The sequence below is a fragment of the Salmo salar genome, chromosome ssa01 (assembly GCF_905237065.1).
Source record: "Salmo salar chromosome ssa01, Ssal_v3.1, whole genome shotgun sequence".
Classification (NCBI taxonomy): domain Eukaryota; kingdom Metazoa; phylum Chordata; class Actinopteri; order Salmoniformes; family Salmonidae; genus Salmo; species Salmo salar.
The window spans coordinates 167,620,995-167,646,055 of NC_059442.1; the positions used below are offsets into that span (position 1 = coordinate 167,620,995).

The window sequence follows — 25,061 nt, forward strand, 5'->3', positions numbered from 1 at the left end:
TTTCTATTGGTACCATTGCAACAGGCAAGTTCAATCAAGACAAAGTGTATTTGAAATCATTTCAAATATTATTTGAACCCAGGTCTGGGAGAAGCATTTCAGTGCAATGGCTTTTCTCTTTGATTTCTGTTTTTACATTCCAGTTACATTCCAGTTACAAGTTAAACTGGTTTGTGTTTGAAGCGTGTGTTAAACAGAATTGATCACTTTAGTTGAGTCACATATTCTATTCTCAGCAGCGCTCCATAACTATGCTACTAGATGATGTGTTGTATTCATCATCACTTTGTTTGGCCTCTATTCCTTTGTAATTCATTATAAGAAGTCATTGAATATGTCAACGAACTGGGCGTGTGGAGATTTGCTTTAAACGTCATTAACAGGTACACACCTGGCATCATTTGTTTGCCTGCTTCATTTAGCCAATGCTACATGTACTCTATAAGAATCAATCTACATACTATTTCTATAGCTATTTCCATGTTAAAGGACCCATGAGCATTGCCATGTTAAAGGACCCATGAGCATTTCCATGTTAAAGGACCCATGAGCATTTCCATGTTAAAGGACCCATGAGCATTTCCATGTTAAAGGACCCATGAGCATTTCCATGTTAAAGGACCCATGAGCATTTCCATGTTAAAGGACCCATTAAAGGACAACATGTAAAGTTTATAGGAGCATGTTAGCATGTGTGTCAAATGAGTCTTAATGTTTTGACAAAATTAAGTAATATTTAAAAACGTTAAACCCCTTTTCCATCCAAAAAAAAAAAATAGGAATAAGCAAATGGCTTTGATTTCTGGTCAAACAGACGGAAACGGGGTCTTACACAACATCTACCAGAAATCGAATTCTATTGGTCATAAACATATTTAGCAGATGTTATGGTGGGTGTAGCAAAAAGGATGTGTTCCCAGCTCCAACAGCGTAATAGTGTCTAACAATTCACAACAATACACACAAATCTCAAAGTAAAAGAATGGAATTAAGAAATCTATAAATATTAGGACGAGCGATGTCGGAGTGGCACTGACTAAAATACAGTAGAATAGAATACAGGATATACATATGAAATGAGTAAAACAGTATGTAAACATTATTAAAGTGACCAGTGTTCCATTATTAAAGTGACCAGTGTTCCATTATTAAAGTGACCAGTGTTCCATTATTAAAGTGACCAGTGTTCCATTATTAAAGTGACCAGTGTTCCATTATTAAAGTGACCAGTGTTCCATTATTAAAGTGACCAGTGATCCATTATTAAAGTGACCAGTGTTCCATTATTAAAGTGACCAGTGTTCCATTATTAAAGTGACCAGTGTTCCATTATTAAAGTGACCAGTGTTCCATTATTAAAGTGACCAGTGATTCCATTATTAAAGTGACCAGTGTTCCATTATTAAAGTGACCAGTGTTCCATTATTAAAGTGACCAGTGTTCCATTATTAAAGTGACCAGTGTTCCATTATTAAAGTGACCAGTGTTCCATTATTAAAGTGACCAGTGATTCCATGTCTATGTACACAGGGAAGCAGCCTCTAAGGTGCAGGGTTGAGTAACTGGGTGTTAGCCGGCTAGTGACATTGACTAAGTTCAGGGCAGGCTACTGGGTGGAGGATGCCTAGTGATGGCTGTTTAACAGTCTGGTGGCCTTGAGATAGAAGCTGTTTTTCAGTCTCTCGGTCCCAGCTTTGATGCACCTGTACTCACCTCGCCTTCTGGATGGTAGCGGGATGAACAGGCAGTGGCTCGGGTGGTTGATGTCCTTGATGATCTTTTTGGCTTTACCTCAGTTAAGGGCTTTACCTCAGTTAGATGCTGGTGATGAGAGAAAGGGCTTTACCAAAGACAGTACAGTATAAGGTTCAGTAACACTGTGGCTTTACCTCAGAATGTGTCGGAAATATAAGTGCTGCTAGTGCTAACGAGAACGTTGATTTGGTGCCAAAGAAAAGCGCATCTTCAGTGGTATGGCAGTATTTCAGCACATCTTCAGTGGTATGGCAGTATTTCAGCACATCTTCAGTGGTATGGCAGTATTTCAGTACATCTTCGGTGGCATGGCAGTATTTCAGCGCGTCTTCGGTGGCATGGCAGTATTTCAGCACATCTTCAGTGGTACGGCAATATATCTTCAGTGGTACGGCAGTATTTCAGCGCATCTTTGGTCGCATGGCAGTATTTCAGCACATCTTCGGTGGTATGGCAGTATTTCAGCGCATCTTCAGTGGTACGGCAATATATCTTCAGTGGTATGGCAGTATTTCAGCGCATCTTTGGTGGTATGGCAGTATTTCAGCACATCTTCGGTGGTATGGCAATATATCTTCAGTGGTACGGCAGTATTTCAGCGCATCTTTGGTGGCATGGCAGTATTTCAGCACATCTTCGGTGGTATGGCAGTATTTCAGCGCATCTTCAGTGGTACGGCAATATATCTTCAGTGGTATGGCAGTATTTCAGCACATCTTCAGTAGTATGGCAGTATTTCAGCACATCTTCAGTGGTCCGGCAGTATTTCAGCGCATCTTTGGTGGCATGGCAGTATTTCAGCACATCTTCGGTGGTATGGCAGTATATTCAGTGGTATGGCAGTATTTCAGCACATCTTCAGTGGTATGGCAGTATTTCAGCACATCTTCAGTGGTATGGCAGTATTTCAGCACATCTTCAGTGGTATGGCAGTATTTCAGCACATCTTCAGTGGTATGGAAGTATTTCAGCTACAGGCAAACCGATATCAACCAAATGCAAGTGTTGTGAAAAAGGTGCCTCAGAGTTGTGGTAACAACAAGAGGCAAAACAACACATTTATTAAATCATTTGAAGAATAAACTCCCCCTACTTTACGACGATTGCATTCAGCCACCTACGTTAAACAGGTGTTGATTGTCAATGCGTTTTCAAGTGTAACGCCATATGAAAAACCCACAGACGCTATCACCTATCGTCTATCACATAGGCCGTAATTTTAAAAAAGAATTTGTTTTTAAACTGACTTGCCTAGTTAAATAAATGTTAAATAAAATAAATAAATGTTAAATAAAATAAATAAACGTTAAATAAAATAAATAAACATTAAATAAAATAAATAAACGTTAAATAAAACAAATAAACGTTAAATAAACATTAAATAAACGTTAAATAAAATAAATAAACGTTAATTAAACGTTAAATAAACGTAAGCAAAGACCTGGTTCCTATTTTTACAGTCAGCAAAAACCTGGTTCCTATTCACACAGTCAGTAAAGACCTGGTTCCTATTCACACAGTCAGTAAAGACCTGGTTCCTATTCACACAGTCAGTAACGACCTGGTTCCTATTCACACAGTCAGTAAAGACCTGGTTCCTATTCACACAGTCAGCAACGACCTGGTTCCTATTCACACAGTCAGCAACGACCTGGTTCCTATTCACACAGTCAGTAAAGACCTGGTTCCTATTCACACAGTCAGTAACGACCTGGTTCCTATTCACACAGTCAGTAACGACCTGGTTCCTATTCACACAGTCAGTAACGACCTGGTTCCTATTCACACAGTCAGTAAAGACCTGGTTCCTATTCACACAGTCAGCAACGACCTGGTTCCTATTCACACAGTCAGCAAAGACCTGGTTCATATTCACACAGTCAGCAAAGACGGCATCAAGATTATGATAAACAAGCTGGACAGGAGATGCAAGATTCCATCTCGCACATATTTCTCCCAAGTTGTCATTCCAACACTATAACAAATTACGAGAGGAGATGAAACATGTCGCGTTGAATGACTGGACCAGACTTCAATGTTTTGGACACGGGCTGCACCTTCAAATCGGTAGGCTACACTGTTACATGTTTTTTTTAAGACCCTTTGACTTCAACATTTCCATTGTAATAACGATTGAGCCTACTTACTAATACATAATTACACAATCATCAGCTTCCTATTCCAGCCTATGGCTGCCTGAATACATTATTCACTTAGGTTATTTAAGAACTCATAATGGTAAAATAGAAAATAGTAACTTATAATGTGATTCATTAATTAATTAATGTAATTAATAGGTATATTCATAATTAATATAGCACACTATATTCTGATGATTACATTAAAATAGTATGTTTGTTAATATTAATATGTATCATTAGGTAGGTGTAATGTTCCCATCTATTATCATATGTAACCTATAACAATGTTGGACAATATTAGTTTCATTTAGTTTAGTATTCAGTTACAGGTGATGTTTTCTACCCTGACAGTATGTATTCATTCATATGATCTTATTTTAGAAGTGATGTTTTCTACCCAGACGCTCGTTTTAACTCAGTCTGATGGAATTACCAAGTTTTCAGCCAAGTGTCACAACTCATAATTGCAATATCTGCCCCCCCCTAAAAAAAAATGCAATTAGATATTTTGTCCAAATTGTGCAGCCGTACCACAAAGGGCCGTCACCCCCACCAGTCTGATGTGTGGGGGGGGGGGTGACGTGACCGACCATAGGGGCGCGTGGTTGCTCTGTCATTATGGATACCATCCAGGTTGTCCTGTCGTCAGGGCGGGTTGGCATGTGAGGAATGTGAAGGGAACACTTGAACAGAAGGTTAGAGGGGCGCATCTCTCCCACTGCAGGGCCCCCCCCCCATCCCCCTTAACTCCTGTTGTCTGGTTTTAATTAGACTTGTTAAATATGTAAATATGATGAGAGACAGTCACAGGGAGATTGAACAAACACAACTCTTCTTCAGAGAACATTGACCTTTCTTTTCAAGGAACAAAATACTCTAAAATGTCACTTAACAGGAAAATCTGGAAATGTTTAATTTGTTTCCCCATTAATTGTCTGTAAGTTCTGAGCTGGTCTAGTTTATATAGCAGCCATCCATCTGAGGACAGGTGTGAACAGTGAGTAGTGATGATGAGGGAGAGGTGTGAACAGTGAGTAGTGGTGATGAGGGAGAGGTGTGAACAGTGAGTAGTGGTGATGAGGGAGAGGTGTGAACAGTGAGTAGTGATGATGAGGGAGAGGTGTGAACAGTGAGTAGTGATGATGAGGGAGAGGTGTGAACAGTGAGTAGTGGTGATGAGGGAGAGGTGTGAACAGTGAGTAGTGATGATGAGGGAGAGGTGTGAGCAGTGAGTAGTGATGATGAGGGAGAGGTGTGAACAGTGAGTAGTGATGATGAGGGAGAGGTGTGAGTAGTGATGATGAGGGAGAGGTGTGAACAGTGAGTAGTGATGATGAGGGAGAGGTGTGAACAGTGAGTAGTGGTGATGAGGGAGAGGTGTGAACAGTGAGTAGTGATGATGAGGGAGAGGTGTGAGTAGTGGTGATGAGGGAGAGGTGTGAACAGTGAGTAGTGGTGATGAGGGAGAGGTGTGAACAGTGAGTAGTGGTGATGAGGGAGAGGTGTGAGTAGTGATGATGAGGGAGAGGTGTGAGTAGTGATGATGAGGGAGAGGTGTGAACAGTGAGTAGTGGTGATGAGGGAGAGGTGTGAACAGTGAGTAGTGATGATGAGGGAGAGGTGTGAACAGTGAGTAGTGATGATGAGGGAGAGGTGTGAACAGTGAGTAGTGATGATGAGGGAGAGGTGTGAACAGTGAGTAGTGATGATGAGGGAGAGGTGTGAACAGTGAGTAGTGGTGATGAGGGAGAGGTGTGAACAGTGAGTAGTGATGATGAGGGAGAGGTGTGAACAGTGAGTAGTGATGATGAGGGAGAGGTGTGAACAGTGAGTAGTGGTGATGAGGGAGAGGTGTGAACAGTGAGTAGTGATGATGAGGGAGAGGTGTGAACAGTGAGTAGTGGTGATGAGGGAGAGGTGTGAACAGTGAGTAGTGGTGATGAGGGAGAGGTGTGAACAGTGAGTAGTGATGATGAGGGAGAGGTGTGAACAGTGAGTAGTGATGATGAGGGAGAGGTGTGAACAGTGAGTAGTGGTGATGAGGGAGAGGTGTGAACAGTGAGTAGTGATGATGAGGGAGAGGTGTGAACAGTGAGTAGTGATGATGAGGGAGAGGTGTGAGTAGTGATGATGAGGGAGTGGTGTGAACAGTGAGTAGTGATGATGAGGGAGAGGTGTGAACAGTGAGTAGTGATGATGAGGGAGAGGTGTGAACAGTGAGTAGTGATGATGAGGGAGAGGTGTGAACAGTGAGTAGTGGTGATGAGGGAGAGGTGTGAACAGTGAGTAGTGATGATGAGGGAGAGGTGTGAGTAGTGATGATAAGGGAGAGGTGTGAACAGTGAGTAGTGATGATGAGGGAGAGGTGTGAGTAGTGATGATGAGGGAGAGGTGTGAACAGTGAGTAGTGATGATGAGGGAGAGGTGTGAACAGTGATCATGAGGGAGTGGTGTGTGAACAGTGAGTTGTGACACACCCTCTCCCCTGCCTTTCACTTTCAGTCTAAGGAATTTAGTTCAGTTGGGTTTACTGGCTTTCGTTTGTGTGTTTTCTGAACGAGAGAGCAGTAGTCTATTGATGGATACCAAGCAACACAGTTTTTACACAGCGACTTTGGGGCCGGTTTTAGATTACTGTCCTATCCAGGTCAGCTTCATGCATATTCATTGATGGTAGGTGTTACAATTTAGACATAAGCTGATGATACTGTATTTACCGTATGTCTTTACTTTACGGAGTGGCAGGTAGCCTAGTGGTTAGAGCGTTGGCCCGGTAACTGAAAGGTTGCTGGATCGAATTCCCGAGCTGACAAGGTAAAAATCTTTCAGTGTAAATAAGAATTTGTTCTTAGCTGACTTGCCTAGTTAAATAAAGGTTAAATAATAAAAATGTAATAATAATAATACTACTACTGTGGTCTCAGTGAGCATTTGAGGGATAGTGTATTAGTGTTCATGACATAAAAATCAGTCTGGTAATAAGGCCTGTAAACTGAGCTCTCTCTGTAGGAAAGGACATTTTAGTTAACATAATGTCTTCCAAATCGGGATTCAGTGTATTCCGTTAAAGCTACTCATTGTATTAGGCTGAGATCAGTAGCTGGAATATTGAACGTTGGGGAACTACCCAGATCCTCAGGATGAAACACTCTTTCAAAATACAGCGGGACAGAAAGCAGAAGCAATAGAGGCATTCCCTGGAAGCTGTCATGTTTCATCTGGATGATGTAATGTACTGTATAATGTACTGTATAATGTACTGTATAATGTAATGTACTGTATGTGTGAGAGTCATATGTGATCTGGTTGGATATTGGCTACTAGCATCTTGTCAAGGGGATGTTCTTGTACTACAGAAACAAGAGACAGGCTCCTACCCTATGGGCCGTTCAGTGTGTGTATATATCTATATATATATATACAGTTGAAGTCGGAAGTTTACATACACCTTAGCCAAACTCAGTTTTTCACAATTCATGACATTTAATTCTAGTAAAAACTCCCTGTTTTAGGTCAGTTAGGATCACCACTTTATTTTAAGAATGTGAAATGTCAGAATAATAGTACAGAATGATTTATTTCAGCTTTTATTTATTTTATCACATTCCCAGTGGGTCAGAAGTTTACATACACTCAATTAGTATTTGGTAGCATTGCCTTTAAATTGTTTAACTTGGGTCAAACGTTTTGGGTAGCTTCCCACAATAAGTTGGGTGAATTTTGACCCATTCCTCCTGACAGAGCTGGTGTAACTGAGTCAGGTTTGTAGGCCTCCCCCTTTTTCCTCCAACATAACAATGGTCATTATGGCCGAACAGTTCTATTTTTGTTTCATCAGACCAGAGGACATTTCCCCAGAAAGTACGATCTTTGTCCCCATGTGCAGTTGCAAACTGTAGTTTGGCTTTTTTATGGCGGTTTTGGAGCAGTGGCTTCTTCCTTGCTGAGCAGCCTTTCAGGTTGTCGATATAGGACTCGTTTTACTGTGGCTATAGATACTTTTGTACCTATTTCCTCCAGCATCTTCACAAGGTCCTTTGCTGTTGTTCTGGGATTGATTTGCTCTTTTTGCACCAAAGTACGTTCATCTCTAGGAGACAGAACGCGTCTCCTTCCTGAGCGGTATGACGGCTGTGTAGTCCCATGGTGTTTATACTTGCGTACTATTGTTTGTACAGATGAACGTGGTACCTTCATGCGTTTGGAAATTGCTCCCAAGGATGAACCAGACTTGTGGAGGTTTACAATTTTTTTTCTGAGATCTTCGCTGATTTCTTTTGATTTTCACATGATGTCAAGCAAAGAGGCACTGAGTTTAAAGGTAGGCCTTGAAATACATCCACAGGTACACCTCCAATTGACTCAAATGATGTCAATTAGCCTATCAGAAGCTTCTAAAGCCATGACATCATTTTCTGTAATTTTCCAAGCTGTTTAAAGGCCCAGTCAACTTAGTGTATGTAAACTTCTGACCCACTGGAATTGTGATACAGTGAATTATAAGTGAAATAATCTGTCTGTAAACAATTGTTGGATAAATTACTTGTGTCATGCACAAAGTACATGTCCTAACCGACTTGCCAAAACTATAGTTTGTTAACAAGAAATATGTGGAGTGGATGCGTCTCATTAGCCTAGTTGACTACTGTACTGCTCTAGAGAGAGGGGAGGGAGAGGTCAAATATTATTTTATAGGTCGCATACACATATTTAGCAGAGGTTATTGCAGATGCAGCAAAATGCTTATAATTTCTGTGTCCCAAATTACACCCTATTCCCTATATATTGCACTACTATGAACAGGGCCTATAGGGCTCTGGTTGAAAGTAGTGCACTATGTATAGGAATAGTGCACTACTAGTACGACAGCTGTCTGCAGTGCTAGTTCAGGTCGAAGTTTTACGTTAGAATCACGTAGCTGTTATAAGACAATGAAGCTAGAGGAGAATTTGGGTGGAATGCCGTGATGTGGCTTCCTGATCACAGGAGAATTTGGGTGGAATGCCGTGATGTGGCTTCCTGATCACAGGAGAATTTGGTGGAATGCCGTGATGTGGCTTCCTGATCACAGGAGAATTTGGTGGAATGCCGTGATGTGGCTTCCTGATCACAGGAGAATTTGGTGGAATGCCGTGATGTGGCTTCCTGATCACAGGAGAATTTGGTGGAATGCCGTGATGTGGCTTCCTGATCACAGGAGAATTTGGGTGGAATGCCGTGATGTGGCTTCCTGATCACAGGAGAATTTGGGTGGAATACCGTGATGTGGCTTCCTGATCACAGGAGAATTTGGTGGAATGCCGTGATGTGGCTTCCTGATCACAGGAGAATTAACTTTTTAGGGGGGGTTTATTGGATTAGAATAATATCTAGGAGAGAATGATGACATTTGTATTTTTTAACCTTTATTTAACCTTTATTTATCTAGGCAAGTCAGTTAAGAATAATTTCTTATTTACAACGACGACCTACACCGGTCAAACCCTAACCCAGGGGACCGGATTCCAACCCATGCTGCAGCGGTATATGTTTTGTGGAGACAGAGGCTTCACTAGGCCAGAGGAGAATTCAATCATAGTTTATGATTTAAGGGATGACCCCAACAAAATGTTGACCTTCTCACTACAGATGAATACAGAGATTGAGAACCAATGTAGTATGTACCAACCCAGCATGAACTCTGTACGTCTGTTACGGCAGCAGCAACACTGGTAGACTAGACTCTAGCTTAACCACCATACTAAAAAATCCACACAAGCCACTAGCCAGCCAGCCATATATCATGAGTTACAAGTTAAATTATGAAGTTATTATTTAAGAATTTAAGAGCATTAAAGATAAATCACAATCAGCAACAACAAAAAATAAAAATCCAGCTAGCTAAATAGCAGATTTACATCAATAATCAACATCAATGATGAGCTGATAGCCTTCCTTATTTTACTGATGTCAATGTATTTAGAAGGTACTCTAACTAGATTGCTTACAGTTTGTGATGAGTGTCGTTGCAGAAATAAATACGCCTATGCTAAAAAATAGATATCTATTTTTTTTCTTTACAGAAGCAGTTGTATGTATTTTTTTGTTGAGCACCTGCCTCCTGAAAGATCTATGCACGACTCTGATTATGAGTCATATCCAGAACTAAATCCTTCCTCACCACACTGTTTGCACTCCCAGTCCTTATCTGTGCAATAAGAAGCAACCGACACATTTTTTTCTTTCTTCTCAGCACTCCCAGTCCTTATCTGTCCAATAACCAGGAAATCCCATGAGTTTTGTGGTTCCTCAAACAGGTCCCATCTGAGTCAAAGGTGCAACGATCAAGAGCCTTCATAGCCGTATAAAAAAAAAACAGAAGGTGTTATTTCACATATTGTAACGTCCGTTGTTGGAATGAGACCAAGGAGCAGCGTGGGTTGGGTTCATCATATTTGAATATAAACGGTGAACCAGCAAAAACCAAAGCAAGAAGCAACACAACTAACGAACAGTTTCGCAGGCTACTCACAGCAATGCAAAAACAACTTCCCACCCCAGACAGGTGGAAAAAGGGCTACCTAAGTATGGTTCCCAATCTGAGACAACGATAGACAGCTGTCCCTGATTTAGAACCATACCAGGCCAAAACCAAAGAAATACAAAATATAGATAGGGAACATAGAATGCCCAACACATAAAAAGGAACTCTAAGGTCAGGGCGTTTTACAGAAACCGATGACCTGGGCTGGTCTAGTGGGTTACTGCCGCTGCCTTTCAGACCAGGAGAGAATTGGTTTGATTCGGAGCTCTTCCAACACTTCTTACTGTTCTTTTCATTACCACTGTCCAATAAACAGGAAAAGGAGCAGTGGCCTTTTGCCAGTCAGGTGACGAAACCTAAAAATGGATCAGCTCGTGCTTTCTGGTATGATACTCCTACAGCATGTCGAGGGTCTGGCTTGGCACGTTGCCAACTACTAGATCCCACATTATAGCCTAGCCACCAGAGGTTGTTTAAGTAGGAAGGTGCTCAGGTCTCTACAGACATCACAAACCAACTGTCAAAACCACTTCACTCTGTTTGCAAAATGTACTACATTTACATTTTAGTAGACACTCTTATCCAGAGCGACTTACAGTAGTGAATGCATACATTTCATTCATTTCCCCCCCCCCCGTACTGGTCCCCCGTGGGAATCGAACCCACAACCCTGGCATTGCTAACACCATGCTCTACCAACTGAGCCACACGGGACCACTAGCTGTTGACTCTTGGTTAGTGTGGTGTGGGAAAATGTGTGGAAATGGTAAACCACATAGTAAATAGTTGTCTTCTCGTTGCTTTCTCGCCATGACAAGAGCCACGCTCCCTGCTGTCTGTTCTGTCCCTGTTTCTCCTCTATAGGGAGTCCTTCCCAGGCCCCTGCTGTCTGTTCTGTCCCTGTTTCTCCTCTATAGGGAGTCCTTCCCAGGCCCCTGCTGTCTGTTCTGTCCCTGTTTCTCCTCTATAGGGAGTCCTTCCCAGGCCCCTGCTGTCTGTTCTGTCCCTGTTTCTCCTCTATAGGGAGTCCTTCCCAGGCCCCTGCTGTCTGTTCTGTCCCTGTTTCTCCTCTATAGGGAGTCCTTCCCAGGCCCCTGCTGTCTGTTCTGTCCCTGTTTCTCCTCTATAGGGAGTCCTTCCCAGGCCCCTGCTGTCTGTTCTGTCCCTGTTTCTCCTCTATAGGGAGTCCTTCCCAGGCCCCTGCTGTCTGTTCTGTCCCTGTTTCTCCTCTATAGGGAGTCCTTCCCAGGCCCCTGCTGTCTGTTCTGTCCCTGTTTCTCCTCTATAGGGAGTCCTTCCCAGGCCCCTGCTGTCTGTTCTGTCCCCGTTTCTCCTCTATAGGGAGTCCTTCCCAGGCCCCTGCTGTCTGTTCTGTCCCTGTTTCTCCTCTATAGGGAGTCCTTCCCAGGCCCCTGCTGTCTGTTCTGTCCCTGTTTCTCCTCTATAGGGAGTCCTTCCCAGGCCCCTGCTGTCTGTTCTGTCCCTGTTTCTCCTCTATAGGGAGTCCTTCCCAGGCCCCTGCTGACTTGTTCTGTCCCCGTTTCTCCTCTATAGGGAGTCCTTCCCAGGCCCCTGCTGTGACGAACCCACCCCTCTGACACTACCTTCCATCGCCCCTCCCTTGGACCACCTCGCCCCCCCCAAGGAGACCCGTGGAGGATGTTCTGGAGGGGTCAAACTCCGTATCAAGAACAGGTCAGTCCTGGTCCAGTCTCTGCCTCTATGGGCCAGTTTCCTGGTCACAGATAGTACTTTAGATTCTCCTTGACTGTCTAGTTTTTATTTTGGTGATTGTTAGTTCTCAAAGATGATCTTATTTTTTATTTTTTTATATATAGCTACATTATCTTTTCTACATACTTTATATCTGGTTTTAGTCGTTTAAGTTTACACAAACGCTTTACCATCCAGAATTTGTTGTTTTTTTGTTTTGTTTAGTTTTTTGTACTTTTACCCCTTTTTCTCCCCAATTTTGTGATATCCAATTGGTAGTTAGTCTTGCACTCCTTCTTGGCAATTTCTCGCATGGAATAGCCTTCATTTCTCAGAACAAGAATAGACTGCCGAGTTTCAGAAGAAAGTTCTTTGTTTCTGGACATTTTGAGCCTGTAATCGAACCCACAAATGCTGATGCTCCAGATACTCAACTAGTCTAAAAAAGGCCAGTTTTATTGCTTCTTTAATCAGCACGGCAGTTTTCAGCTGTGCTAACATAATTGCAAAAGTGTTTTCTAATGATCAATTAGCCTTTTAAAATTATAAACTTGGATTAGCTAACACAATGTGCCATTGGAACACAGGAGTGATGGTTGCTGATAATGGGCCTCTGTACGCTTATGTAGATATTCCGTTCAAAATCATCAATTTCCAGCTACAATAGTCATTTACAACATTAACAATGTCTACACTGAATTTCTCATCAATTTGATGTTATTTTAATGGACAAAAAAATTTGCTTTTCTTTTAAAAACAAGGATATTTCTAAGTGACCCAAACATTTGACGGTAGTGTATATATCTACACAGTTACCAATCAAAAGCTTGAACCCTCATTCAAGGGTTTTCTTTTATTTGTACTATTTTCTACATTGTAGAATAATAGTGAAGACATCAAAACTATGAAATAACACATATGGAATCATGTAGTAACCAAAAAAGTGTTAAACAAATCAAAATATATTTTATATTTGAGATTCTTCAAAGTAGCCACCCTCTGCCTTGATGACAGCTTAAATTAAATTAAAATAACATTTAAACCTGTTTTTGATTTGTCATTATGGGGTATTGTGTGTAGACTGCTGAGGATATTTATTTATTTAATCCCTTTTAGAATAAGGCTGTAACCTAACAAAATGTTGAAAAAGTCAAGGGGGTCTAAATACTTTCAGAAGACACTGTATATGGGGAGAGAGAGAGATTGGGAAAGAGAGAGAGAGATGGGGAAAGAGAGAGAGAGGGAGATGGGGAGAGTGAGATATCTAGACAAACCAAGAGATTTAGAGAGAAAAAAATGAGAGAAAGAGGGAGGTAAAAAGGTCAAAAGGTCAGATATTTATAGCTCTCGGCCCTGTCACCGTTTCCTGTCTGCTTCAGGAAGAGAAGGTGATTTGTCCCAAATTTCACCCTGTTCCCTATATAGTGCATTACTTTAAACAGAGCCCACATAGGCCCTGTTTAAAAGTAGTGCACTTTACAAGAAATAGGGTGCTATTTTGGGACACAGGAAAGGAAGATCTGATCTTAGGGATGCACCATTATTATGCCCACTTCCTCCTCCGCGTGTCTCGCGCCGCACGGGAGCATGAAACGGAGGGGAATTTACTCAGGAACTAAAGACTGACTCTCTCCACTGGAGCGTCTCTCCTCTTGTGCGCTTTCCAAACTCTCGCCAGTTGAGAGCGCTTTGTTTTCCACATTGAAAATGTTTGCTGGTGCTTTCACAAGTTAAAAAGGATATTTGTTAAATCCATATTTCGTATAATTCTACTATGATTGCTAGCGTTTGACCATTCCGTGCCCTTGCCGTTTTTCTGATTCATGTTTGATACAGGCTACATTGTTACATTTTCATTTTCCTCTTCTGATGTTTATAGTGCACATCAGCGTTCGCAACATGAGGGAGAAGTTATTATGTCACGAGGGAGAAGATATTATGTCACGAGGGAGAAGTTATTATGTCACGAGGGAGAAGTTATTATGTCACGAGGGAGAAGATATTATGTCACGAGGGAGAAGATATTATGTTACGAGGGAGAAGTTATTATGATCATTTTATTTTTGTATTTGTTTTCCATTTAGTCCTGGAAACTTCTCAGGCTCCGTCTTGTCACTGTGAACGTAGACGTACCTGGCCGGCACGCCAGAATAGGTGTGGACAATTGTATTAAAGTGCCTGTTTGGGTATGCTCTGGTCAGTTGGGTTTTGGTAATCATTAGGGGAGGCTGTATCACAGCCTGGTAGACCACACCTGTGTCTTGTTGGTAAAGACAGGTTTTCCCTGCTTATAGGTTTTTTGGGGCTTTTGAAGACTGACCATTTAAAGTTATAATTTTGTATTGTAAACCTTCACCGTCACCAGTGCCACCCGTTACACCTCTGTCTGCCTCCTGCAAAATGTTGTGTCCTTAGGACTGCTATAGGGTCCCTATTTTACAATGCCACTGTGTACGTTTCCTGTCCTCTGGTTGTGTGGCATCCTGGTTGGGAAAACTGTTAGCCTTAGTCACTGGCTTGAACTTATAAAGAAATAAGTGTTTTGATAGTCATTGTGTGTGTGAAGGCTGGTGGCACCATATCGTTGCTGTGTTTGACTACAAGAGTTAGCGTAGCTTAGGACTCCATATCGTTACTGTGTTTGACTACTGGAGTTAGCGTAGCTTAGGACTCCATATCATTACTGTGTTTGACTACTGGAGTTAGCGTAGCTTAGTACTCCATATCATTACTGTGTTTGACTACTGGAGTTAGCGTAGCTTAGGACTCCATATCGTTACTGTGTTTGACTACTGGAGTTAGCGTAGCTTAGGACTCCATATCGTTACTGTGTTTGACTACTGGAGTTAGCGTAGCTTAGGACTCCATATCACTGATGTGTTTGACTACTGGAGTTAACGTAGCTTAGGACTCCATATCACTGATGTGTTTGACTACTGGATTTAGCGTAGATAGGACTCCATATCACTGATGTGTTTGACTACTGGAGTTAGTGTAGCTTAGGACTCCATATCGTTACTGTGTTTGACTACTGGAGTTAGCGTAGCTTAGGACTCCATATCGTTGCTGTGTTTGACTACTGGAGTTAGTGTAGCTTAGGACTTCATATCACTGATGTGTTTGACTACTGGAGTTAGCGTAGCTTAGGACTCCATATCACTGATGTGTTTGACTACTGGAGTTAGCGTAGCTTAGGACTCCATATCGTTACTGTGTTTGACTACTGGAGTTAGCGTAGCTTAGGACTCCATATCGTTACTGTGTTTGACTACTGGAATTAGCGTAGCTTAGGACTTCATATCACTGATGTGTTTGACTACTGGAGTTACCGTAGCTTAGGGCTCCATATCGTTGCTGTGTTTGACTACTGGATTTAGCGTAGCTTAGGACTCCATATCACTGATGTGTTTGACTACTGGAGTTAGCGTAGCTTAGGACTCCATATCGTTACTGTGTTTGACTACTGGAGTTAGCGTAGCTTAGGACTCCATATCACTGATGTGTTTGACTACTGGAGTTAGCGTAGCTTAGGACTCCATATCGTTACTGTGTTTGACTACTGGAGTTAGCGTAGCTTAGGACTCCATATCATTACTGTGTTTGACTACTGGAGTTAGCGTAGCTTAGGACTCCATATCGTTACTGTGTTTTACTACTGGAGTTAGCGTAGCTTAGGACTCCATATCACTGATGTGTTTGACTACTGGAGTTAGCGTAGCTTAGGACTCCATATCACTGATGTGTTTGACTACTGGAGTTAGCGTAGCTTAGGACTCCATATCGTTACTGTGTTTGACTACTGGAGTTAGCGTAGCTTAGGACTTCATATCACTGATGTGTTTGACTACTGGAGTTAACGTAGCTTAGGACTCCATATCACTGATGTGTTTGACTACAGGAGTTAGCGTAGCTTAGGACTCCATATCACTGATGTGTTTGACTACTGGATTTAGCGTAGCTTAGGACTTCATATCACTGATGTGTTTGACTACTGGAGTTAGCGTAGCTTAGGACTCCATATCACTGATGTGTTTGACTACTGGATTTAGCGTAGCTTAGGACTCCATATCATTACTGTGTTTGACTACTGGAGTTAGCGTAGCTTAGGACTCCATATCGTTACTGTGTTTGACTACTGGATTTAGCGTAGCTTAGGACTCCATATCACTGATGTGTTTGACTACTGGAGTTAGCGTAGCTTAGGACTCCATATCACTGATGTGTTTTGCTACTGGAGTTAGCGTAGCTTAGGATCCCAGCTGCTTTCCTCTGTAGAGAAGAGAGATGACATCCATCCTAGCATCTTCATATCTCGTATCTCATCAAAACAAAACACCTCACTGCTGCTCCTATCCAGTTTCCATTCTCCTCCATCCTCATCACAACAGAACAATTTCTAACCTCATCACAACAGATCAATTTCTATTCTCCTCATCACAACAGAACAATTTCTATCCTCATCACAACAGAACAGTTTCTATTCTCCTCCATCCTCATCACAACAGAACAGTTTCTATTCTCCTCATCACAACAGAACAGTTTCTATTCTCCTCATCACAACAGAACAGTTTCTATTCTCCTCGATCCTCATCACAACAGAACAGTTTCAATTCTCCTCCATCCTCATCACAACAGAACAGTTTCTAATCTCCTCTATCCTCATCACAACAGAACAGTTTCTATTCTCCTCTATCCTCATCACAACAGAACAGTTTCCATTCTCCTCATCACAACAGAACAGTTTCTATTCTCCTCTATCCTCATCACAACAGAACAGTTTCTATTCTCCTCCATCCTCATCACAACAGAACAGTTTCTATTCTCCTCCATCCTCATCACAACAGAACAGTTTCTAATCTCCTCTATCCTCATCACAACAGAACAGTTTCTATTCTCCTCCATCCTCATCACAACAGAACAGTTTCTATTCTCCTCCATCCTCATCACAACAGAACAGTTTCTAATCTCCTCTATCCTCATCACAACAGAACAGTTTCTAATCTCCTCTATCCTCATCACAACAGAACAGTTTCTATTCTCCTCCATCCTCATCACAACAGAACAGTTTCTATTCTCCTCCATCCTCATCACAACAGAACAGTTTCTAATCTCCTCTATCCTCATCACAACAGAACAGTTTCTATTCTCCTCCATCCTCATCACAACAGAACAGTTTCTATTCTCCTCCATCCTCATCACAACAGAACAGTTTCTATTCTCCTCCATCCTCATCACAACAGAACAGTTTCTATTCTCCTCCATCCTCATCACAACAGAACAGTTTCTATTCTCCTCCATCCTCATCACAACAGAACAGTTTCTAATCTCCTCCATCCTCATCACAACAGAACAGTTTCTATTCTCCTCCATCCTCATCACAACAGAACAGTTTTAAGAGTTCTTATGTGCATAAATAAAAGCAGAGCTCTGTGCAAACAGGCAGAAAGTCTATAAATACGACCTCAGAAACAGATCAGTCGTTGATTTTCATCCAAATATGGCTGTCCCGTTTAAGTTGATTTCACGTGACGTAGTGGATTGGAGCGCCGGCCGTTTCAGTTGGTTCCGTTTCAGTGGAATGTTCAAAGTGAACGGAATAATTCAACAATGTTCTAGACGTTCTGTATCTTTTCTGTTGTCTCTCTGTGTGTCCAAAATGGCACTCTGTTCCCTATGTAGTGCACTATTTTGGACCAGAGCCCTATGGGTCCTGGTCAAAAATGGTGCACTTTAAAGGAAACAGGATGCCATTGGGGATACAGACACTGATAAATAGATGGATGTTATTGGAGGACTTGTGGAGGCATTGCCATGGCGACAGCCTGTAATACCATGGCACCGTAGTTTCACTGTGTACACAACACTACCACCCAGATCTCTCTGTGTATACCTAGGCTAGGGCCTCGCTGTGTTACGGCTCTGCAGTGCACTGTACGTAGAGTGAAAAAAGGACTTACTAAGAATTTAGAAGCTTTGGCTTCTGTGTAAACTGGCCCTTAACTGTGGGAGCAGAGCAGACTGGTTGGACCTTAGTTTCTCAATCTACTGTATGTGAGATGGCAGTTTGAACTTAGAACCGAGTTGCTATGGGTGACCTTTGTTATCTTAAATTGGATATTCTAGAGTTTACTGAAGATTCTCTCTCAGAATGTAAACAGTTCTAGAATCGTAAGTCTTTAATGAAATATTGAATGCAGACAAGCGTTACACTGAATGTACAAAACATTAGGAACACCTTCCTAATATTGAGTTGCACCCCCTTTTGGCCTCAGAACATCCTCAATTCATTGGGGCATTGGACTACAATGCTGGACTAGAACGCTTTCAACAAGGTTGTGTCAAGTTGACTGGATGTCCTTTGGGTGGTGGACCATTCTTGATACACAGGGGAAACTGTTGAGCGTGAAAAACCCTGCAGTGTTGCAGTTCTTGACACAAACCGGTGCGCCTGGCACCTACTACCATAACCGGTTTAAAGGCACTTACATCTTTTGTCTTGTCCATTCACCCTCTGAATGGCACACATACACAATCCATGTCTCAAGGCTTAATAATCCTTCTTTAAACTGTCTTCTCCCATTCATCTACACTGATTGAAGTGGATTTAACAGGTGACATCAGTAAGGGGTCATCGTTTTCACCTGGTCAGTCGGTCATAGAAAGATGTTCCTAATGTTATGTCCACTCAGTGTATAATGTGATTAAGTTGTATTTATCCAACGGATCTATCAGATAATATAGTATATTTATCCCTTGTGATCAGTCTGAGGTTAGGCCCATAGATATATAACTATATATATGGTATATCTCTATGTTATAGATATATAACTATATATATGGTATATCTCTATGTTATAGATATAGAACTATATATATGGTATATCTCTATGTTATAGATATAGAACTATATATATGGTATATCTCTATGGTTATAGAACTATATATATGGTATATCTCTATGTTATAGATATATAACTATATATATGGTATATCTCTATGTTATAGATATATAACTATATATATGGTATATCTCTATGGTTATAGATATAGAACTATATATATGGTATATCTCTATGGTTGTAGAACTATATATGGTATATCTCTATGGTTATAGATATAGAACAATATATATGGTATATCTCTATGGTTATAGAACTATATACACTGCTCAAAAAAATAAAGGGAACACTTAAACAACACAATGTAACTCCAAGTCAATCACACTTCTGTGAAATCAAACTGTCCACTTAGGAAGCAACACTGATTGACAATAAATTTCACATGCTGTTGTGCAAATGGAATAGACAACAGGTGGAAATTATAGGCAATTAGCAAGACACCCCCAATAAAGGAGTGGTTCTGCAGGTGGTGACCACAGACCACTTCTCAGTTCCTATGCTTCCTGGCTGATGTTTTGGTCACTTTTGAATGCTGGCGGTGCTTTCACTCTAGTGGTAGCATGAGACGGAGTCTACAACCCACACAAGTGGCTCAGGTAGTGCAGCTCATCCAGGATGGCACATCAATGCGAGCTGTGGCAAGAAGGTTTGCTGTGTCTGTCAGCGTAGTGTCCAGAGCATGGAGGCGCTACCAGGAGACAGGCCAGTACATCAGGAGACGTGGAGGAGGCCGTAGGAGGGCAACAACCCAGCAGCAGGACCGCTACCTCCACCTTTGTGCAAGGAGGAGCACTGCCAGAGCACTGCAAAATGACCTCCAGCAGGCCAGAAATGTGCATGTGTCTGCTCAAACGGTCAGAAACAGACTCCATGAGGGTGGTATGAGGGCCCGACGTCCACAGGTGGGGGTTGTGCTTACAGCCCAACACCGTGCAGGACGTTTGACAAATTCGTCCTGCACGGTGGTTACTGGCCCAACGCTCTAACCACTAGGCCATAAGAGTGAAGACATCAAAACTATGATATAACACATATGGAATCATGTAGTAACCAAAAAAGTGTTAAACAAATCAAAATATATTTTAGATTCTTCAAATAGCCACCCTTTGCCTTGATGACAGCTTTGAACACTCTTGGTCCTTCAACAAAGTACTGAGTAAAGGGCCTGAATACTTATGTAAATGTGATATTTTCTTTTATGTTTTGCTAAAAAATTCTAAAAACCTGTTTTTGCTTTGTCATTATGGGATATTGTGTGTAGATCGATGAGGACAAAATTGAATAGAATAAGACTGTAACGTAACAACAACAAAAAAGGTTATGGGGGCTGAATACTTTCCAAATGCACTGTGTATGGTATATCTCTATGGTTAGGCCTAGATCGTGCTCTGTTTAAAGGTTTACAGTACACAGTCGAATGCCTCACCTCTCTTCACAGAGCCTTTCATTGTTAGATAAACACCACGGATCAGCATAGCTGTTCCTGGTTGGACGGTTTCCCAGCTCATTGTTAGAGGCAGAAACAGTAACACAATACAGGATGATGTGATTTGACCACTCCTCAACCAAGCCTGGATGTAATGTGTAGGCCTACATCTGTGCCTGAAGAGTGAAGACAACCAAGCCCCGAAACAAGATTGTCAGTATAGCTATGTTGTGTAGTGGGACGGACAGGGAGATGGGTTAGTCGGCGGAGTGGTGTTATCTTGTGGGAGCACTTTGCCTTTTTTTTACTTTGTCTGAGACTCAAAGTTGTCTTCAGGGTGTTTATTGTAGTTAGTCAGGATATTAGAAGGTTATTTTGAATTCCAACCAAGCGTTGTAAAGAGTGCTAGACAGACAGTTGGTGCATTCTGGTCCCATGATGTTGCTGCTGCCTCCCTGTAGGGCCAGTGAAGCTCATCTCATGGTCACGACGTTAGTTTGGTATCCCATCAGCCCCTTTGTGCCAGCCTGTTATCAGATAGTTCTAAGCAGAGGGCCATGCTCTGATAGAGACGGGGGAGGGGGGGGGCTGAAACGGGGCAAGGGGGGCCAGAGATGGAGCTGTACAGCCTGGGCCAGGGGTTTAGAGGGACCAGAATGGCGGTTGGGCAGGGGGAAGGAACAGAGGCTTAGGCAGGAAGTGGGCCATTGGGCCCTCAGGGGACAAATATACACACGTCCTTCGTCTCTCCCTGATGTCCCTCCCTTCTTTGCTGTCTGTTCTCTCTCTGAGACATGGGCACACAGAGTTCCGTTAACTCTCTCTCGTTCTTTCTCTCTTTCTCTCTCTCTTTCTATCGCCTCCTCTTGCCTCCCACACTTCCCATTTCCTCCATCTTGTCTCTCTCTCTCTCTCGTTTCTTCCTTGCTATGTTATTTTGATGAAAAACAAGTGCTAGGACCTAGTATCCCTCAGTTCCCCTGGACTCCTCACTCTAAAACCCAGATGATGATGGACCTAGCAGCAGACCCAGAAGGTGAGGTGACTGGTCAGACAGTACAGTGTTGACCTGCTCCTCCTCTCCTCCTCTCCTCCTCCTCCTGGTCTGGTACTGTGTTGACCTGCTCCTCCTCTCCTCCTGGTTAGGTACAGTGTTGAGATGCTACTCTTCCTCTGACCTGTCCTCTCTTTCCTCCTCAATCCTCTCCTCCATCCTCTCCTCCACCATCCATCTAATCCCTCTCCAATTTCAGTTTCCTCTCAGATCAAAAGATCAACCAGGAAGCCTGTTCGTTCCCACAGAGCAGATAAGGTTTCTGTTCCGAGACACACCCTGTGTGTCTGTCTCTCTGTGACTCTCCATGGCCTGCCCACAGATTCCAGAGAACAGCCTTTCAATGGGGGGGATGATGATGTTGAGAAAGAAACCAGCCCTAAGATGTTTCTGTTTCTCTGAATGTGTGTCTCAAATGGTATTCTATGACCTATATAGTAGTGAACTACTACCAGAGCCCTCTGAGCCCAGGTCAAAGGTAGTGGACTATATAGGTAATAGGGTTCGATTTGGGCCTCTTGTCTGTCCTGTGCCTCTCTGACAGCCCCTCTTCTCTCTCTTTTTTCTCCACACTCCGGACGTGAAATGCCCAAAGGTTGGGTTTCATGGGAGTGTCGGCAGGAGAATCTGAGGGATTATGGGACACCATGGACATCCGTCCCTTTGTAGAAGGTTGAATTGGGTGACATGGCTGTTCAGTAGCTTTGTTACACACTTCAGTTCCTATTCTCAGACCAGGCCCTGTGGCTACTAGAGGTGTGTGTGTGTGTGTGTGTGTGTGTGTGTGTGTGTGTGTGTGTGTGTGTGTGTGTGTGTGTGTGTGTGTGTGTGTGTGTGTGTGTGTGTGTGTGTGTGTGTGTGTGTGTGTGTGTGTGTGTGTGTGTGTGTGTGTGTGTGTGTGTGTGTGTGTGTGTGTTCGTGTGTGTGTGTGTGTGTGTGTGTGTGTGTGTGTGTGTGTGTGTGTGTGTGTGTGTGTGTGTGTGTGTGTGTGTGTTCGTGACCTGACCGTATTACCGCCACACCGGTGGTCACAAGTCATGAAGGCAGTCAAATTCCATGTGACCGTTTAGTCACGGTAATTATTGTTCTCCAAGCTCTGATGCTGCTGATGGTCATTAGTAACCTACCAAACTTGTTAACTGCCTGGTACTCAGCACGCTATTGTCCCTCTAATCACTCTGACATCAATGAAAATGTAATGAAAATCTAATCAAACACTTCATGAACTCATGTTGTGCAACATTTCTATAGGCTATGCAATTGCGAGAGAAAACAGGTTTGATGGCCTCTATTAAAAAGTGGAGTATCCCATCAGCTAGGCCTACTATATTTATTTCTCAACTTTTCTAATATTAAACACATTGCTTGTCTTTTCAACAGGACTTTGACTATACATTCATGTACATACTACCTCAATTGGCCCGACCAACCAGTCCTCCCAAACATTGTCTAACCGGGCTATCTGCATTGTGTCCCGCCACCCACCACCCGCCAACCCCTATTTTATGCTACTGCTACTCTCTGTTCATCATATATGCATAGTCACTTTAACCATATCTACATGTACATACTACCTCAATCAGCCTGACTAACCGGTGTCTGTATGTAGCCTCTCTACTGTATATAGCCTCGCTACTGTATATAGCCTCTCTACTGTATATAGCCTCTCTACTGTATATAGCCTCTCTACTGTATATAGCCTCTCCCTATGTATATAGCCTCTCTACTGTATATAGCCTCGCTACTGTATATAGCCTCTCTACTGTATATAGCCTCTCTACTGTATATAGCCTCTCTACTGTTTATAGCCTCTCTACTGTATATAGCCTCTCTACTGTATATAGCCTCTCTACTGTATATAGGCTCTCTACTGTATATAGCCTCTCCCTATGTATATAGCCTCTCTACTGTATATAGCCTCTCTACTGTATATAGCCTCTCTATTGTATATAGCCTCTCTACTGTATATAGCCTCTCCCTATGTATATAGCCTCTCTACTGTATATAGCCTCGCTACTGTATATAGCCTCTCTACTGTATATAGCCTCTCTACTGTATATAGCCTCTCTACTGTAAATAGCCTCTCTACTGTATATAGCCTCTCCCTATGTATATAGCCTCTCTACTGTATATAGCCTCTCTACTGTATATAGCCTCTCTACTGTATATAGCCTCTCTACTGTATATAACCTCTCTACTGTATATAGCCTCTCTACTGTATATAGCCTCTCTACTGTATATAGCCTCTCTACTGTATATAGCCTCTCTACTGTATGTAGCCTCTCCCTATGTATATAGCCTCTCTACTGTATATAGCCTCTCTACTGTATATAGCCTCTCTACTGTATATAGCCTCTCTACTGTATATAGCCTCTACTGTATATAGCCTCTCTACTGTATATAGCCTCTCTACTGTATATAGCCTCTCTACTGTATATAGCCTCTCTACTGTATATAGCCTCTCTACTGTATATAGCCTCTCTACTGTATATAGCCTCTCTACTGTATATAGCCTCTCTACTGTATATAGCCTCTCTACTGTATATAGCCTCTCTACTGTATATAGCCTCTCTACTGTATATAGCCTCTCTACTGTATATAGCCTCTCCCTATGTATATAGACTCTCTACTGTATATAGCCTCTCTACTGTATATAGCCTCTCTACTGTATATAGCCTCTCTACTGTATATAACCTCTCTACTGTATATAGCCTCTCTACTGTATATAGCCTCTCTACTGTATATAGCCTCTCTACTGTATATAGCCTCTCTACTGTATATAGCCTGTCTTTTTACTGTTGTTTTTATTTCTTTATTTACCTATTGTTCACCTAATACATTTTTTGCACTATTGGTTAGAGCCTGTAAGGTCCTCACCTGTTGTATTCGGCGCACGTGACAAATAAACTTTGATTTGATTTGAGTAAAGCCTAGCTGGCTGGCGTGAAAATGAACCACAGGAAAAGTGTCCTCCGTTCGCTATTTAAGTGCATAGATGACATGTATTTTATAAAACAATTTGAAACAGGTGCATGATAATGGTTCATTCTAAATCAAAACAAATTTCACACATATATTATTTAGTATATGTAAAGACAAGATTAAATCAAGAATAGTCTGATTGGTGACAATATTAGTCTATCCCTTGTGAATGATACATTATCAATTGTGAATGATGCCCAGCTTGTGTGCAGTAAGGCAAGAAATCGCACACACCTCATGTAGCCTAGCCCATAGTCCTATATGTTTTAATAAGGTTAGTAGCCCATAGTCCTATATGTTTTAATAAGGTTAGTATCACCCCTCATGTAGCCCAGCCCATAGTCCTATATGTTTTAATAAGGTTAGTATCACACCTCATGTATCCTAGCCCATAGTCCTATATGTTTTAATAAGGTTAGTATCCCATAGTCCTATATGTTTTAATAAGGTTAGTAGCCCATAGTCCTATATGTTTTAATAAGGTTAGTAGCCCATAGTCCTATATGTTTTAATAAGGTTAGTAGCCCATAGTCCTATATGTTTTAATAAGGTTAGTATCACCCCTCAT

At 42.0% G+C, this 25,061-nt stretch overlaps 1 protein-coding gene and 1 non-coding gene across 6 annotated transcripts in view; one reads left to right on the top strand and one right to left on the bottom strand.

Annotated features, from left to right (window-relative positions):
• The window catches only part of LOC106572051 (protein Shroom3), a 174,888-nt gene that overhangs the window by 88,412 nt on the left and 61,415 nt on the right, over positions 1–25,061 (top strand). For 4 of the 5 annotated variants that reach the window (XM_045693924.1, XM_014145854.2, XM_045693926.1 and 1 more), the window contains one exon: positions 11,974–12,114. In XM_045693924.1, the coding sequence (XP_045549880.1) occupies positions 11,974–12,114 (141 nt within the window). Of the gene's footprint in view, positions 1–6,024; positions 6,570–11,973; positions 12,115–25,061 lie in introns of those variants that run through there. The other variant, XM_014145873.2, reaches the window with a different exon arrangement.
• Positions 11,060–11,135, bottom strand: trnaa-agc (transfer RNA alanine (anticodon AGC)). The gene has a single exon. It is a non-coding gene; the product is annotated as a tRNA-Ala (tRNA).